Genomic DNA, 18,702 nt, shown 5'->3' with positions numbered 1-18,702 from the left:
AGAATCTGAGGTCAGCCAAGGACTCTAGGCCAGTAGTTTGGGGAGGAGAGTGACACACAGTTTTGCATCATTTCAAAAGGCCCACACCCAAGTCTACCTGTGACAGATCACCAGGTTAAGAGCCTCCAGTCTTTTACAATGAGATGAGGAAACCAAGGCCTGAGGAAAGTGACAGAAATTTTGTGATGTCAGTTTGGTTCCTAAAGGGAAGGAAGCTAATCAAATAAAATCTCAATATACCGGAAAGCTATGTGTCCTTAAAGCATCTCTCTGAGAAGCATAAGAACAAACTATAGGCTTAGAGAAAGGAGAAGGAGGGAAAGTGACTCAACTTGAGACAGAAAGATGTGACTTCAGAGGGAACACTTCTCAACACAAGGAAACTAAATTAGTTCCCAGAAAGATAAGAACAGAGGCATAGGCCTGCCTTGAGGATGGAAATCAGAAATAGAAAAGGAAGCTGTGATGGAATCTGCAAGAAAAAAAGAAATTTTAAATGTTAAGATACTCAAGTAAATATAGGAAACATTTTCCTTTGACTCACTCAGAAGGGAAATCTCTAAATAGAGGGCGTTTAACAGCTTATGGGATGGGGAGAGACGTTGGCTGCAGTACTTACAAAAATAAGCAGCAGGTATTCTCTCATCACTAGCGGTAGGGAACTGGCCAGGCACGGTGACTCACACCTGTAATCCTAACACTTTCAGAGGCCAGCACAGGAGGATGTCTTGAGCTCAGGAGTTTGAGACCAGCCTGGGCAGCACAGGGAGACTACGTCTCTACAAAAAAACATTAGCCAAGTGTGGTGGCGAGTGCCTGTGGTTCCAGCTACTTGGGAAGCTGAGATGGGAAGAGCACTTGGGTCTGGGAGGTCAAGGCTACAGTGAGCCATGATCACACCACTGCACTCTAGTCTGGACAATAGAAAAAAAAAAAGGGTAAGGGACTAAGACCAAAGCTAAAGTGTCTACCCTTATAAAGGTGTTAGGAGAATGGAGCATGTCAGTAGGAAGTGCCAGCCACAGGGTACTGGACAAATTAAGGTGACCTGTTGGTGAGCATCTCTCTGTAGCTCTTCTGATATCTTCCTCTGGCAGAGCACAAACCTAGAAGTTTGGGGTGTGGTGGAATGTGCAGAACTTGGAGTCTGAGAGACAGATGTTCCAATACTAACTGTTCACATTCCCAATTCACACACGGCAGGTCTTCGTTTTCTCATTTGTAAAATGAGGTCAATGTTGACCACCTTCTTGAGTTACTATAAGAATTAAATGAAATATAATAGAGATGAAAGCAGCTAGCGCAGAGCCTGTAACGGGACCATAAATACCTGTTGTGTGATGTCGAGGTACCAGGGAAATGAAACAAAAGTAGTTTACTTTATCCACCTTACCCTATTCCACCTAAGAGAGAAAAATGGTGGGCAGGGAGGATGGGAAGAGAAGAAAATAGAGAATGATGGGAAAATCATTTTACTTTGGGTTACACAAATCGAGAATTTAGAAAATTTGGAATTTGTGCTCCCCAAATTAGTTTATTCTACCTTCAGTATAAAGGCATAAGCTATTCTTGGAAAGCCTTTGGTTTCTTCACAGTTGAATATGTATCTGCCATTACCCCCCTAACTGTCTTACGAAAGGAAGAGAAGACTGTATGATAGTCTATGAAGAGAAGGCTGAGCATTGGTTGAATATTTACTGAGCATTCAAGTTTAGTGTTGTAATCAGATTCAAATTACAACAAAGTTAATGTGTTGTCTAGTGAGTGATTTGCAAGGAGATAAAATCTAGATGGTAAGCAATTGAACTAGTTGTTTGTAATTAGTTTTATATTTAAGCTGTGATCTTTTTCTCAGTAAACTCAATAAGATAACTCAGTGGAGTCAGAGACTGTTTTGAGGGTGCTCTGGTGGTTTCCTGGAGCTCAAACCCAGGAGACTGACTCATTCGGGCCTTTCTACTCCTCTGGAAGAGTTTGCCCATGACGTTCCAGTAGGTGCAAATCCATCACTATTTTGGGGCAGTCACTTGGGATACTTCCAGAAGTGAGCACTCCATCCATATCTGGAGGCTGAAGTCAAAAGCCTTCCTCCTCCCAGTCTTCAGTAAGCAATGAGTAGAGTGCTGCCTCCCTTAAGCCAAGTCAGCCCCTACCTACTCCTACTTCTTAACCCATGGGACAGGCACATTGCAATCATAGAGCATTAAAGCCAAAAAGACATTTATGTAAATTATGTCCAATCCTCTTATGTATTTTAGAACTTGAAGTCCTAAGACATTAAGCAATTTGTTCACAAGACAATCAGTTAGTACAGAGCATGGCCTGGAACCTGGATTTTCTCACTGTCCTGCTGGGAGGTCAGGGTAGGTCACCAGAAAGGTGGGGTGGGGTCTGAGAAGACTTGGGATGTGAGATGACTAGAGGAGTGCCATCTCTGTGAGACTCAGGCAGGTTAGGGGAGCAGCAGAGCGTCGTGCTGTTTCTAGAGGGGATTTGGGGCCAGGGAGAAGTAGAGTTTCTCTGTCCTGTCCACATCTTCAGGACTTCCTGCTGTTCTGTAGCTTGTGTGCAATCTATTTGGGCCCACAAGGCTTTGGCACACACCCAAAGCTGGAAGCGGATGCTTAGTAACTCCACAGTAGCGCCAGGTGTTCTGTGGATCCAGAGGGATTAACAGCTCCAGGGAGGCTAAGATCTGATTTCTGGGGGATTTCTGTGAACTGAAAGTAGAAGGGCAACAGCAAGGACGCATGCAGGGTCACCCACTTGAGGAGAATGAAGCAAGCTCCAGGCCAGGAGAGGCGACTTGTGTACAAATACAGAAGAAAGCACTGTCTGGATCAAGGACTGTTACCTGCTTCCTATTAATGGGGGAAAGGAGGGGAGTGCAGTGTGTGTGTGTGTGTATGTGCGTGTGTGTGTGTGTGTGTGTATATGTGTATGCGTGCGCTGGGCTGGTTGTTTTTGTAAACACATCAAAAACTGGAATGCCGTCACCAGAGTTGGAAATGTCCTTAGCATTTTTTTTTTTATTCTTAACTTTATTCTTTTTTATTCTTAACACTAGATGAAGTCCTTGTTAGAACTTGTATCTTTCTCTTAGGCTTAAATAAGGGCAGATGCTGAGGACCTGGGGAGGGTTCAGAGAGGCATTGTCTAGTAGAAATATAATGTAAGCCACATGTGTGATTTTAAAATGTTCTAGTACACACAGTAAAATGGAACAACTGAAATTTTAATAATATATTGTAACCCAATAGATCTAAAAATTATTACTGAGATTTTACATTCTTTATTTTGTACTAAGTTTTTGAAATCCAGTGTATATTTTTACACATAACACATTTCACTTCATACTTGCCACATCTCAAGTGTCCAACAGCCACCTTTGGCTACTGGCTACCATCTTGGACAGGATAGGTCCAGAAGAAGCACTGTACAAAGCTGTAAAGTGGTTAGAAAATGGGGACAGGAAAAGAAAACATAACTAGAGGGGAAAAAAAATCTGAGGATAAACAGCCTTCAAAATGAAGGGCTGATTCTTGTGATAGATAGTAATGGTTTCCATTTCCACTGAGGGTCTACCCCCATGCCATGTCTCCGTCCCCTGAAAAAAACTGGTTTACATTTCAGTTATATGAGCTATTTCACTTAAATCTAAACAGAGAGAAATTGAGTCTTAACTAATAGAATAAATGTTTATCTTGCCTTCTTCCTTCATTTATTCAACAAACGCTAAGTGAGGCACCCAGTCATCCCTACCTCTCAGGAATGGGGTTAAGTTTGTACTATACAGATGTTAAAGCTATGATGATGATTATCCTTAGCTTTGGGCATGGCCTGAGACCAAGGAAGGTACAAGGTAGACCATCAATATCCCTTCCGGTACTATAGTTCACAATTAATGATTGGACGCTATTACCATACACCGTATCTTTTACATAAGGAAATGTCTTTGAACACCTAGAGTAAAAAGTATTCAAGAAGAGAAATGATAGATAGTGCCTGTTTTCAGACAAGGCAGAAATTGGGTGTTGCTATCATAGTTACACAAGCAATCTAATCATGATCCAAGAGGGAGGTGGCAGGTGGTATATGGAGATTAGATGTCAAAGGGCTCAGCTCTCACACTACCTTGTACAAACTTCACAAGGTCAGGTCCCAGCCACCTGGCAAAGGCCCAACATCCTGAGACATTGTAGAAGAAGCATGAAATGGCCTATTTCGTTTTGTCTCTTCCTTTACCCCTGTCAGAGTCCGAGGTGACTGATTTGAGTGATTGCAGTTTAGAAGGGGTTTGGAGAACTTGAAGATGCTTCCCAAAAGGACAAGAGTATAGAAGTGGGGTCGGGCACAGTGGCTCACGCCTGTAATCCCAGCACTTTGGGAGGCCGAGGTGGGCAGATCATTTGAGGTCAGGAGTTTGAAACCAGCCTGACCAACATGGTGAAACCCCATCTCTACTAAAAGTAAAAAAAAAAGCTGGACATGGTGGCCCACGCCTGTAATCCCAGCTACTTGGGAGGCTGAGGCAGGAGAATTGCTTGAACCTGGGAAACAGAGGTTGCAGTGAGCCCAGATTGCGCCTGGGCAACAGAGCAAGACTCCGTCTCAAAAAAAAAAAAAAAGAAAGAAAAAAGGAAAAGAAGTAGTGCCTGGGATGGAACTCCTCTGAGCCTTAAATTCCTTATTCTGCACTCCTCAAGTCAGAGGGTTAGTACAAAAGTCAGATATGTGATGGATCTATATATGCTTGTAAAATATCAGGTTCTTCTTACTATATTTGATTCACTGATCCTCTTTTCAGCACCAAATTGTTTGCTAGATAATTGATTCCAGTCACTCCTTTGGGATGAATGAAGTTGAGTGGAAGGAGGCTAGGTTTCTGTAAACTATGGAGATCTTGCCAAGAGATTGTCTACATCCTCTCTTTATACCGCATTTGACCTGAGGTCATGAGGCCACCAGCTGGAATTTGGAAATATTTTGTTTTTTATGAGAACTTTTGTTTTCATGAGGTGTGACCCAGACCACCGGTCTTGGCATACTATAGCCAAAGAATCTCAGTGTAGGGCAGTTGAGGTCCTCTGCACCCTTGCTGCCTACAGTTGGTCTGTGAACCAGCAGTGTCAGCACTACCAAGTAGAAATGCAGAATTTCACAATACAGCCCAGGTGTATCAAGTCAGAGTCCACATTTTAACAGGATCCCAAATGATAGCTATATACATTAAAGTCTAAGAAGGATGGCTCTACAATATCCCAGTTAGTCATAGTCCACAGCAGCCTCAGCTTTAACAGCTGCCGTGGCAGCCAACTCATTTCCACTTGAGGCAGCCCCTTGTATTGTTGGATTGTTTGGAAGTTCTCCCTTCTGTCATGTTAAAATCTGCATGTCATTGTCACCCACTCAAGGTGACATTTCAGACGTTTCATTCTTCTGAAAGCCCACGTAGAAGGTACTTGGAAATGTCCATTTCTTTCCTTTGTGATACGGACACCTTAATCCAGAGGCAGTGAGTGGAGGGTGGGTGGTGTTGGAGCCATACAAGGTCAGCTCCCAGTCACCCGGCAAAGACCTAACGTCCAGAGTCATTGTAGAAGAAGCATGACGTGGCCCATTTAGTTCCGCCTCTTCCTTTACTCCTGTCAGAGTGCAAGGTGACTGGTTTGAGTGGTTGCAGTTTAGAAGGTTTTTGGAGAACTTGGGGAGGCTTCCCAAAAGGACAGGGGTATTGAAATGATGCCTGCAATGGAAGTTAGTCCTGCAGGGCTTGCTAACGGTTGAGGACATTTCCAGTGGAGGTGAACAGGAGAGGGTGGTCTGGTGGAGCGGAAAGAGCAGCCGAGCCACTTTACCTCTTACTGGCTGTGTGATGTTGAGGAATGCATGAAACCCCTCTGAGCATCAGCTTCCTGGGTTTTTAAAGAAAACAATGATAAACGCTGTCCTGCCTGACTCCAGGGTTTCTGAGGGACTCACTGAAGATGAGGTCAGTGAGCACACTTGATAAGGCAGAAGATGGTCTGAGGATAAAAGACAAGGTCAGATGGGACAATAGATGAAGCCAGGAGAAAAGCCTACCACTGACTTGATGTGTGACCTCAGGGGAGGCTCCCACTCTTTCTATGTCTCTCTGTGAAACAAGTGGGTCATGCACAAAAGATTTCTATGTGCCCATCTAGAAGGCCCTGGAGTTGTGGCCTATTGCTTTATTTTTTTATTTTTGAGACAGGGTCTTGTTTTGTCACCCAGGCTGGAGTGCAGCGGTGCAATCATGCTCACTGTGGCCTGAATCTCCTGGGCTCAGTTGATCCCAAGTAGCTGGGACTGCAGGTGTATGCTGCCACATCCGGCTAACTTTTGTATTTTTTTGTAGAGATGGGGTTTTGCTTTGTTGCCCAGGCTGGTCTCCAACTCCCAGGCTCAAGCAGTCCTCCTGCCTTGGCCTCCCAAAATGCTGGGATTACAGGCATGAGCCACCATGCCTGGCCAGCCTGCTGCTATTATTGCATGTTACCTGGAGGATTTTTTCAAGGATGGCTCTTCAGGGTATTTATTTAGAAAAACTTCCTAGAGCTTGGAATTGAGTCCTGTCTGGGGGACATGGTTCCAAACACTCTTCCAGTGAAGGCCTGGCCTCTACAATGGAAGCCCCACTCAAAAGGCGGGTTTGCTTGGCCATGTTTGCACCTGTGTTTCTATGTCAGCATGTGGTACCTGGGTTGGTAAGTGAAGAGTGACAGTTTCGTCACACACAGTCCTATTTCTGGAAGCAAGCTCTGTCCTACAAGCTATCTGAATTCATCTCATACCTCACTGGAGTGTGTCATTTGCAGATTTTTCCAGGGGAATGGTCTTGGTTGATACTTCATATATATATTACCAAGGAAGTTTTTAAAAATGTTATTCCCTTTTTCAGTTTTTATAAGTTTCTGAAATACAGCAGACTCAATGGTTCTATGGGCCTGCTCTGCTAGAGGGGGCTTCCAGTCAACAAAATAACCAAAACTGGCTTTGGGTTCAGCCACCTTCCCTAGATGCTTACTAGCTGAGCGTGAGGGGACCAATATGTGTGAAGGGACCTGGCTAAGATGGCCTTTCTGAGTCTCTCTCCTGCCAATCTGGGGACCCTGTGTTGTTCATCCTCACCTCACTGCAGCCATGTTTCCAATTTCCCATTTCATTTCCTGGATGCTTGCTTCTAACTCTACATTTGCATTTTCTTCTGTGCACCCACCCTGTTGTTGTGGAGACTTGGTGGCCATAGGCCGCCGGTATCTGGTGTCATCCAAGCGTGATGGTGTGGTACGTGGATTTGCTCATGCTTTTATTTTGAATCCTTTCCAATGTGACATCTGCTAAAATGTCTCCCTTATAATTTGCTTGGTGATCACAGCTTTCTCATCATTCATTGAGAGCAGGACCAGATCTCACAGAATCTGAAAAGAGCTATGTGGTAAGATGCCTGTTGAATAAGACTGCAGCTTTTCTAAAGAGAATTTTTACTGATCCTTACTTCTGGAATCTAGACTAGAGTGATGCCTGGTTAACCCACAGAAACATTATTTACAAGAATTCTGTGGCTATTGTAGTACAGCAAGATGTTAGGCCACTGCATTACCCCCAGCCCCTGGAAAAAAGCAGAGGAATTTAGAGACGATATTTCTACTCTGCCTATATGTGGGATTAAATTAATGTATTAGTGCATGATTGGGGATACATACTTGCATTTCTACCCTAAAGTATTCCATTTGTAACAGTTACTCACTAATTTCAGGCTTTTATGCTGCTGCCTTTTTTTTTTTTTAATATTCTTACTAAATTCCAAATTCTTCTGTATCTTACCTGTTTTTCCATGCTTACGCCTGGATCCCTCCTGCACTCCACTACTGGAATATCTATTTTTTTAACCTGGATCTTCAACTCTGTTTTCTCCCTGGACTTATGTGCTTCGTCTGGAATGTTACATCTCTTCCTCTCTTTCTTTTTTTTTTGTCCCCATGTTGACTGTTTTATTGGGGTTTCTGGATATCTCGGGGCCACCTCACAGGAAGCAGTTTGCAATGAGATCATAAACATTGCCGAAAAATCTGTTCATTACTGCAGCACTGTTTCTCATCCCCTTGACTTTCATCACAAGGTATCCCCTTCTGACAATAAATCATCTTTAATCATTTCTCAGCAACCTCAAGCCCAGCAGCGAAGAGTCACCCCCGACAGGAGTCAAACCTCACAAGATTTGTAAGTACTCCTGGTGAACTTCGATTCTCATGTTCTCAGAGGACTGTTGCTCTTAGAAAGTGGGTCGCTGGCTGAATATGGGGCAGTCATTTGCAGGAATGAGTGAATTACACCCAGGTTCTCTCCTGAGGATTTCTAGTGAAGGCCATGTTCTGCATCAGCCAAGGTGAAAACAGGTGGCAGGTAAATAAAGGCCATCATAGACTGCTGGGAGAGAGAGACAGGTAAAGATTAACTGCTGTAGAATGTCAAATGAGAGCTGTGCTGACTGGTTCCAGTGCTAGTATAGTGGGAATATAGAGGAAGGAATGGTTAATTCTGACCAGCCGTGAATGAAAGGGTTGCTTCATTCATTCATTCATAAAAAATTATTGGGTATCTCCTATGTTTTAAGCACATAGGAGAAAACTCTGTGCACAGAGAAAGAGAGATTTGGACCAAACACTGAAAGACAAATTAGATTCTGAGAGCTAGAAAAGGGAGGAAAATATCTTCCCAGAGGTGAGGACCACATGTGCAAAGGCATAGAGTGGGTGGTATTTGGAGAACTTGAAAGGGCCCGTGTAGCTGCAGCATATGGTTCATGGAAGAGATAGAGATGAAGCTCAGAGGTGGGATGGGACCAGATGGTAGATTCCAGAATGCAGTTGAAGTAAGTTTGGATTTTATTCTGCAGGTACTAAGGAGCCATTGAAGGTTTTTGAAGTAAGGAACATATTGATCATATTTTGTTTTAGGGAGATAACTCTGGCAACAGAGTGGAGGGTAGATTTCATAGATCAGGGACAAAGATGTTTGTTAGAAGACATCAATCCAGCTAAGAAGCCATGAGGGCCTGAGCCAGGACAAAGTGGGCATTTTGTAACCGTGGAAGTGAGTATAATTACCAACAGAGATACAGGTAAAGAAGCCTAGCCAGCCACAGAGACAGAGAAGGGCAACAAGAGATGCCAGTGAGGGTCTAAGACGTTCACTTTCACAGAACAGCTACAGCATCTGGTCAGCAGTGTCACCTGCCCCAGAGAGGCCAAGAATGGGAAATGAGAAATGTCCGCCAGGGATTTTCCATGGCAACTGGAAAAATCCCTGGTGACCTCTGATATGGCAGTATTAGTGTTAGTAGAGGTGGTGGCAGGTGCTGTGTTAGGAAGGGTCAATGGTGAGTGGAAGGCGGGGGGCTATAGATCAAGGGAATAGCCGAGGCAGGGGAGGTGTTTTTAGGGTTCAGAGACAAGCAAATTTTACCAGAGTAGAATGCCAGTTAATGCAAATAAGATGTAAGTGAGGCCAGGTGCGGTGGCTCACACCTGTAATCCCAGCACTTTGGGAGGCCAAGGTGGGCGGATCACAAGGACAAGAGATCGAGACTGTCCTGGCCAACATGGTGAAACCCTGTCTCTACCAAAAATACAAAAATTAGCTGGTCGTGGTGGCATGCGCCTGTAGTCCCAGCTACTTGGGAGGCTGAGGCAGGAGAATCGCCTGAACTCCCGAGACGGAGGTTGCAGTGAACCAAGATTGCGCCATTGCACTCCAGCCTAGAGACAGAGCGAGACTCTGTTAAAAAAAAAAAAAAAAAGTAAGTGAAGGAAGAGCCCAGGAAGGGGGTTCAACGTGGCTTGGAGAAGGGACCTTTCTTTCCTCACATGTGTGAGCAGGGGCAGGAAGGTGAGTGGAGGCACAGAGACTTAAATCTGGAGGGGAGGAGGATTAAGGTGCTGCCCACAGCAAGCTTCCATCTCCAGAAGTGGGGGCAGAGTGAGAGCTCTTGGCTGAGCGTGGGGCACCAGGATTGGCAGGAGAGCTGGGGGAAGGACCCCATGGGACAACGTTCTGAGGAGTATGAAGTTCATCCCAAATTAGAGCTGATTGGGGTACCCAAGCAGCAAGAGTGTGGGACTTTGTCCAGCCAGTCTCCACTGTCTGGGAGTGAAAATAGAGAAGCAGATATTGGAGTTATTTCCCAGGGCTGAGGCTGGCAAAGCAGCCATGGTGGGAGTTAAAGGGCCCAGGCATTCTAAGAAGCTGGCAAGGGGCATGTGTTGGGAGGCCAGTAGGGGACTCCAAATTGAGTAGGAGACAGCAGGCAAATACAGAAACATGAAAAAAAAAAAGTATTTATTTACCAATTGGAAATTGATCTGCATCTCTTAATTCCTCGTTTGAGACCTTCCTTCTGGCAACCAGATCCATCCTCCAAATTATCAATACATTTGGATAAATATGGAAAGTGAAGTTGTCCCTCTGGTTTTAGCAGAGCAGAATGAACCTCTTGTTTTTGGGAACTGACTCCACTTGCTTGTTTCTAGTCTTTCTTGCTTGCACACTGGAATTCATTGACATCTGCTGGAAATGGTAGATGACTGGCTCATTTACAGTTTTGCCTGCTACTGTCTTGTCTCAAAATAGTAAACAGAGTTGTGAAGTTGGTACATAGTAGGTGCCTCTTATGTATTTGTTGAAGAAATAAATAAAAACAAAGCTTTTCCTTGATGCCAAAGCAAGGATCAGATTTCACCACAAGCAGTCCAGCTGTCTCCAGTGGCTGCTAGAACAGACAAAACAGCACAGACCCAATGCCTTAGGCCAACTAGCAAGTAAATAAAAATCTTGCCCTCAATGCTCACTGAGATAGAAAAAAGAAAAAAGCTTTCAAGGGTTTCAGAAAAATGACATCCACATTTAAAAGCAGTGAATGAAATGTGTTTAGGCATGTAAAGAAACTCAAGATAGTTTCGCTAAACAGTGAGGCAATTGGAATGTACTTTTAATAGCATATATATAGCTATTATATATGGCTATTATACACACACTTTTTTTTAAAAAACAAATGTTTTATGTTCTCCATATATATGACCAGAATGTAATGTCTCTGGGCCCAAATAACTTCTGATTATGCTTGATAATCTACATATATTATCCTATGTTAAGGAAAAGGCTTAGTTTACTTTAAAGCAGGGGTCCCCGATCCCCAGGGACTACCACCTGGGCTCTGCCTCCTGTCAGATCAGCAGTGCATTAGATTCTTACAGGAGCGTGAACCCTATTGTGAACTGCACATGTGAGGAATCTAGGTTACGCCCTCCTTATGAGAATCTAACTAATGTCCTGATGGTTTCATCCCAAAACCATCCCCCCCACCCCACCCCATCTGTGGAAAAATTGTCTCCCACAAAACCAGTCCCTGGTGCCTAAAAGGTTGGGGACCACTGCTTTAAAGGCAGAGGTCAGAGTAGAGTAGGAAGTGCTCTAGATAAAAAGGCTTGGCTGTGGTAACCAAATGAAGCTAAGTAAGACTGATCATGGCTTGCTTGTCAGAAGTTCTCCATCCCTCAGTCTTAATTATATGTTGAATGCATCTCCCCAAATGCTAAGTTATTAGGGAAATAGTCAATAAAATGCTTTTATCCCTACTGATAAGTAGGAAACACTACTGAAAAGTTTATTGAACTTGAAATGGAGTTTAAAAATTCCTTATTTAATCCTGTCGACATTTGAGTCACTTACTATTCATTTTTTTCATGTATAGATTTAGCTATCAAGCATTATATAGCTATATACCACAGAATGATGATGAGTTGGAACTCCGCGATGGAGATATCGTTGATGTCATGGAAAAATGTGACGATGGATGGTTTGTTGGTAAGAATCTCATCATGCCTTTCTTACTAGTTGTGTATTGAGGGAATAACAGGGGGCGATGAGCTATGCAAAAAGCAAAGCAATTTCCTCTGCACAGAAAGAAGAGCCTTCTCAGATTTTTACGACCTTGGAAATTCTGGGCCACCAGTCTGTGTTGCTATTATGATGGTGTGGATGTTGCTAATGTTGAACCTGAAACCAAATCTGCTGCACAGAAGAGCAGTTGTCAGATTTATTAATTGGGTTTCCATTTATTTATTTATTTATTTATTTATTTATTTATTTAGAGACAGAATCTCACTCTGTTGCTCAGGCTAGAGTGCAGTGGTGTGATCTCGGCTCACTGCAACCTCTGCCTCCCGGGTTCAAGCAATTCTCCTGTCTCAGCCTCCCGAGTAGCTGGAACTACAGGCGCCTGCCACCACGCCCAGCTAATTTTTTTATTTTTGGTAGAGATGGGGTTTCACCTTGTTGGTCAGGCTGGTCTTGAACTCCTGACCTCAGGTGATCCACCCACCTTGGCCTCCCAAAGTGTTGGGATTACAGGCATAAGCCACCGCACCCGGCCCTAGTTTCCACTTATATTTATATTGTGCATGTGTCTATTTTGCATTTGGAAATTTTATTTTTAAAACCCTTATGAAATAATGCAAGAAAATGTTGACTGAGCCTATGTCTCTACCATGAAACTCAGGCATATGTGTAGACATTCTAAAGACCTTATTTACTCCAGGCTTTCAATAATATTAATCAAAGCAGCCTGCTTAATTAAAGGATTTGCCTTTACAAGGAGAGAGATCAACATTTATTGAGATTCTGTTACAAAGCAGACACTGTGTTTGATATGCTTTTATTGACGTTCTCTCAACAAACAGCCCTGTAAGATAAGAATTATCCTCATTTATCAGATTCAAAAACTGAGGCCCAACGAAGTTAATTAACTATGCCAAGATCACCAGGGTAGCAAATAGTGGGGCCAGGATTTGAACTCAGGCCACCCATCTCTCCTGAAATCTGTGTTCTTTCTGCTCAGGCATGAATATAATGTTGGGAGATATTGACCCACTCTGCCTCAGTTTCTCCCTGTACAAGTGGCTTCACCTTCACCTTCTTTCCAAAGACCAGCCCTTCCCTGATTTTTCTGGCAAAGCTTTGCTAAAGCAAAGTAATATCAGGGCTGAGGTGGTAAGGACAGCAAGACCTCAACATGAATGAGAAGTCAGTAAGATTTGCCTTGTCCTGACCAGCCTCTTAGAGAACTACCCCATCCTCCCAAGGTCCGCTGAAGCCCATGGCCCTCACTACTTTGAGTCGTCTGTTCAGTAGAAATCAGGTCTGAGAAGTCAGTGACCACTCTGGTGCAGTGCAATCCAATAGAAACGCAATGTAAGCCATGTATGAAATTTAAAATTTTCTAGAAGCCACATTGAAAAGAAGTAAAAAGAAACCAGTGAAATTAATTCTAATGTATTTTGTAAACCCAGTGCATTCAAAATGCTACCATTTGAACATGTAGTCAATATTAGAAATTGTTAATGATTTATTTTACAGACATCTTTTCATACTAAGTCTTTGAAACCCAATGTGTATTTTATAGTTACAGCACAGCTCATTTCAGACTAGCTACATTTCAAGTGCTCAGTAGTCACACGTGGCTATCATTTTAGAGAGTGCAGCGCTAGTATGCAATAGCTGTTAAACTCGTTCAGGAATATATATATATTTTATGAGAACTTAGGTGTGGGAAGGAGCACCAGTTCTCTAATGAAGGCCTGCCAGGCAGCTGGGTAAAGGAAATATTTTGGGATGAGTATCTTGCTTGCATCCCTGAACTCTTCACTTGCTTCTTTTTTTTTTTTTTTTTGAGATAGAGTCTTGGTTTGTCACCCAGGCTCGAGTACAGTGGCACAAACTTGGCTCACTGCAAGCTCCACCTCCCGGGTTCAAGCGCTTCTCCTGCGTCAGCCTCCCAAGTAGCTGGGACTACAGGCCCGCATCACCACGCCTAGCTAATTTTTATATTTTTAATGGAAATGGGGTTTTACTATCTTGGCCAGGCTGGTCTCGAACTCCTGACCTCAAGTGATCTGCCTGCCTCAGCCTCCCAAAGTGCTGAGATTGCAGGCGTGAGCCACCATGCCCAGCCTCCTCGGTCACTTTGAAAAGTAGCATTTTCAAACTACAAATAAAGTAGCCGTAGCAGAACTCATTTTTCTCATCCATAAGGAAAGATACTAACTAGCTATGTGGCCCTAGGCAAGGTTCTTATTATCTCTGGACCCTACCATCTTAGTTCTCTAACCTTCTTGGCCATTCTCCATAGGAGTTCAACTAGATGTTTTAGGTTTCCTAAGCTTTAACATATTTTTTTAGCTTAGAAGTTTCACTTTGGGTAGTAATTCCAACCCACTGGTAGTGGCTGCTTGAGATGTGTACAACAGGACTCCGAAGCCAAATCTAAGCCAATTGTGATAAGGGTGCAATTATCAAATTGGGATGTCTGCTAAAGAAATGATAATGATGATACAACATATATTTGCCACTCCTGCTTTAGAGAGAGAATCCCAAGGGAAGGAACTAGATTAAGGATCAGCAGTGCTGCATCTGGAGCAGCCCAGGAAGGGCTTTGTTCCCAGATGGCTCAATGCTCCTGGCTTAGCAGGAGCCCTAACAAGGTTAGTACCAAAGATAGGGACTCAACTGGGGGCTTAGGCACAAGCTGGATAGGAATTTCCTTTTGATGGGTGGCCGTAGTCAGTGGGCTTTTAGAAACTGCATGGTTTAGAAAATCTAAATCTCAGGTATCTTCTTGTGTCAGATAAATGTATGAACTCCTCCACAAAGCAGAAGTGTTGGAAAGAGCAATGGACTGGGAGTCAGAAGACCTCGGTTCAGATTCTGCCTCTGATAGTTACTAAGCAGTGGGACCTCAGACATGTTACTTCTACTCTCTGAACCTGGGTTCCTTCTTCTGAAAAACAGGAGTACTAGAAATGCCTACATTGCTTACCACCCAGCATTATTTGGCAGCCTAAGTGAGATAAGATAGGGGAAAGGACTTTGGAAACCATATGGTATTCTCTAAGCTGCAGGACTGTTACAAGGGGTTTTGGAGCAGAAATCTCTGCAGCGTGCTGTCTCAACTCAAGCGAGTGGGTCTTCTCATGTTTTGTATGTGTGTGTTTTTTCATAGGTACTTCAAGAAGGACAAGGCAGTTTGGTACTTTTCCAGGCAACTATGTAAAACCTTTGTATCTATAAGAAGACTGAAAACCATGGAGATTATTTTTATTGGAGGAGGAAGCATCATTCATGAACCGATCTTTTTAGTTGAGTCAGTAGGAAAATTAATACAGTGGATAAAGTAAGAAGCGAAAGACAGGGACAGAGAAGTGTTGTGTTTAAAACCCAAGCCTGTCTAAGGTTACTATGTATTAGACAGGGCCGAACTAGTGTGCCGAGCAAAAAGAATTGAAGCAAATTGTATTTACTTAGCCGCTTCTGGGAACCACTTCAGCCTTTCCCCTCCCCTCCACCTCTTGGGTAATCTGACCTGAAGCATAGTCCAGGAGCAGAGTTAGCCAGAAATGCCTCCTGCTGCCCCAGCCTTAGAGAGCTCCCATCTCAATCATTGAGCCTGAAGGCTTCAAGCCCAAGAATGCAACAAGACCCCCAGCCTACATTTCTCAGCTCCCCTGGAGCCAGCTGATCCTCTACGCTGCTGGAGGTCAGTCTGAGCTACCAAGACTGTCCCTAGACAAAGGTGGAGTCCCCCACACTGCCCAAGACCAAACCCCTCACTCAACCTGCTGAGGTGTGGATGGGGAAACGGAGGCAAAACTGAGGCACCTGATGCATTCAGCCTGCTGTGCAGCAGTGCCATTGACTGCCCTGATGTTCAGAAAGAAACGCACACAAGGTTTGCCCGTGAGAATTGGGGAGCAGATGGCCAAGCAGATAGGTTATGTCTGTTTTCTGATGAAGTCAGGAAGCCCTGTGGCTCTGGAGGCCACTTGTGGTTCATTCTTTTCCCATATCCTTGGCTTTTAGAAATGGTTACCTTCAGGACAGTGCAGCTGCATTTATCAGAGCACTATTGCTAAGTTTTCTTTTCTGGCTTGTGTTTGTCTGGGACAGTTTAGAATTGGGAGGCCTATTCTCATAGAAAACCAAAAATGATGTTCAGTGATTCATTTAACATACACCAATGTACTCTGGCTGCTGGGGGGACAACCATAAGCAAGACATGCCCAGGGTTTGCCGTGGCTCCAGATCTACTCCCTGTAGGAGTTCAAGGATCACACAAACTGTAGTAACCAGGGTTGTGAATCTGAGTACACCCTGGCAAGGCTTCTCTTCAGACTGAAGCAGCAATTCTGCCACTACCAGCAGCAACCAGGACATCTGTTCTTTGTGGGGGCCAGATCAGAAGAGAGAGGCCCCTGTGACGCCCGGGCTGCTTGGTCACAACTCTGTCCAATTCAAGGATGTTTATCGGCCTCTCTTAGATCCTGAGTGAGACAAATACAGAAATGACCCATTCCCTGCCCACCAGAAACTTAGAGGTGATTGGGGAGACTGACACAGGAAAACGAACTTAATCAAGAGAGACTGTGATATGTGCTAAGAAGGGTGTGAGGGAGGGAGAGATGAATTTTCCCTGGAGGGATCCTAGAAAGCATTGTCATATTGCCATCTCCATTAGCTCACTTTTAAACAACGAGGGTGCTGGAAGAACCTTTGTCTGAGGGTAGTTCATAGCTGGAAATACGTGGAATATTTTCCAGAGTCTCTAAACTCTCATCTTCCCCCACAGATACACATCCAAGCTCACAAATAGGAGTAGCAATTCTAGGTGGTAGGGTTGTGTACGGGACCCCTGGCTGTCTGCATATATCTCAGAATTACCCCAGGACCATTGTCCCAAAGTCTAGAGTCTTTACAGGTAGGCAAAATTTGTTTTCAATGCCTGTGCCTCAGCTGCTGTCACAAATACCCATCTTAGGATCCCATCAGCTTCCCATCCCCCACCAGACAGCCACAGTACCCTCACTTTCTCCCTATTGTTCTTTCAAATCCTGTTCTCAGGAAAGAAACTGCCACTAATTCATTCACACTAAGGTGTAAATGATTGATGATAGGAATGAGTTACCTCTTCCCACAGACATTTGTTTTTAAGTATGACAGAGCAGGGCCTTAATCCCAAGGGAAAAGGTTATGGAACTGGAGGGGGTGAGCTTTCTGGGTAGAAGGAGACTTCCTGAATTTCCTTAAAACCCAGTAAGAGTAAGACCTGTTGTTTTGGAAGGTCTGCTCCACCATCTAAGAGCACTGTTTTTTTTTGTTTTTTTTTTTTTACTGTCTCTGAGGGAATATAGTAAAAATGCATATGCACGTGCAGTTTGCACGGCAGCATTTCACCGATTTTGGACTGTATTGGCTAATGTGTTTCCTGCTCTTTAGATGCAAACCATTAATAACGCTATCTTATCTCATAGTTTTTTCAGGGGTGCTTCTTGATTAGTAGGTAATTTTGAACACCTCTTTAAATACAGCTAGAAAATAAAACCAATTTGTAAAGCCACATTTGCATATGATGCCAGCCTCATGCATTTGTATATCTCCAGAAATTCAGGTATGCCTCACCAATTTGCCCGTCTTTAATAAAATCTTGTGTTAAAATTTGCATCACGTCGCCTTCCTATGTATGACGAAACAAGAAACAGAGATTTCCAATTGCTCTTTTGTCTTCAGACATTTAGTAATATAAAGTACCTATTTTTATGCTGAAATGTTTATACAGGTTTATTAATAGCAAGTGCAACTAACTGGCGGCATGCCTTGCAACACATTTTGATATATTAGCCATGCTTCCAGGTAAAGGCAAGCCCCAAACTCCTTATCTTTTGCAGTCTCTCTGGGATCAGTAAAAGAAAAAAAAAATAATGTGCTTAAGAAGTGGGACTGTAAATATGTATATTTAACTTTGTATAGCCCATGTACCTACCTTGTATAGAAAAATAATTTTAAAAATTTGAATGGAAGGGGGTAAAGGAAGTCATGAAGTTTTTTTGCACTTTTATTTAAATGAAGGAATTCCAAATAACTCACCTACAGATTTTTAGCCCAAAAATAGCCATTGTAAAGTGTTAAAATTTACAATAAGTATTCTATTGGGGAGGGAAGGTAACTATGATCTCAGTTACAGTTTTTTTTTTTCCTTTTTAATTTCATTATTTTGGGTTTTTTGGTTTTTGCAGTCCTATTTATCTGCAGTCGTATTAAGTCCTATTGCTAGAATAGGTTACTACAAAAAAGATTATATTCTGAAAGAAAAATAACTGACATTATATATAACCAATTAATTTAAAGTATTGCCATTTAAATTACACACTGAGAGCATGTCCTATGCAGACATAGATTTTTCTGTTCATTTATTTTTCTTCATTGCAGTGGATTGATTTGATAAATAGATGTGTTGAATTACTACATTTGCTGTACATATTATTTAATAAACTTTATTCAGAATTGCGTGGCATATGTTTGTTCTGGTCATTCATTGTTTCTTTCCTTCCTTTGCCAAGCTTCTCAAATGAGGCTTAAATTCACTGCTTCAATTTCTTATACCCTCCTTTCCATTCTTAATCATTTACCATCTGCCTTCTGCCACCTCCTTGAAGACACCACTTCTTACCTTACTTTTTTCTCAATAACCTAACTCCTGACCCTCTGAATTAATTGATTACTGTTGACCATTTTGCCATTATTTCTAAAATATGTTCGTATTTGTTCTGATAACAAAAGTAATGCACAAAT

General features: G+C 43.0%; 1 protein-coding gene across 50 annotated transcripts in view; it reads left to right on the top strand.

Annotated features, from left to right (window-relative positions):
* SORBS1 (sorbin and SH3 domain containing 1) overlaps positions 1-18,424 on the top strand; it is a 249,911-nt gene extending 231,487 nt beyond the window's left edge. For 39 of the 50 annotated variants that reach the window (XM_031014952.3, XM_055352551.2, XM_055352553.2 and 36 more), the window contains 3 exons: positions 8,186-8,244; positions 11,774-11,886; positions 15,080-18,424. In XM_031014952.3, the coding sequence (XP_030870812.2) occupies positions 8,186-8,244; positions 11,774-11,886; positions 15,080-15,147 (240 nt within the window). In that variant the 3' untranslated portion in view covers positions 15,148-18,424. Of the gene's footprint in view, positions 1-7,399; positions 7,460-8,053; positions 8,245-11,773; positions 11,887-15,079 lie in introns of all 50 variants that reach the window. The other 11 variants (XM_055352548.2, XM_055352549.2, XM_055352547.2 and 8 more) reach the window with 3 other exon arrangements.
* Positions 18,425-18,702: the final 278 nt, after the last annotated feature.

The sequence above is a fragment of the Gorilla gorilla genome, chromosome 8 (assembly GCF_029281585.2).
Source record: "Gorilla gorilla gorilla isolate KB3781 chromosome 8, NHGRI_mGorGor1-v2.1_pri, whole genome shotgun sequence".
Lineage (NCBI taxonomy): Eukaryota > Metazoa > Chordata > Mammalia > Primates > Hominidae > Gorilla > Gorilla gorilla.
This window is presented reverse-complemented; position numbering and strand designations above follow the sequence as displayed.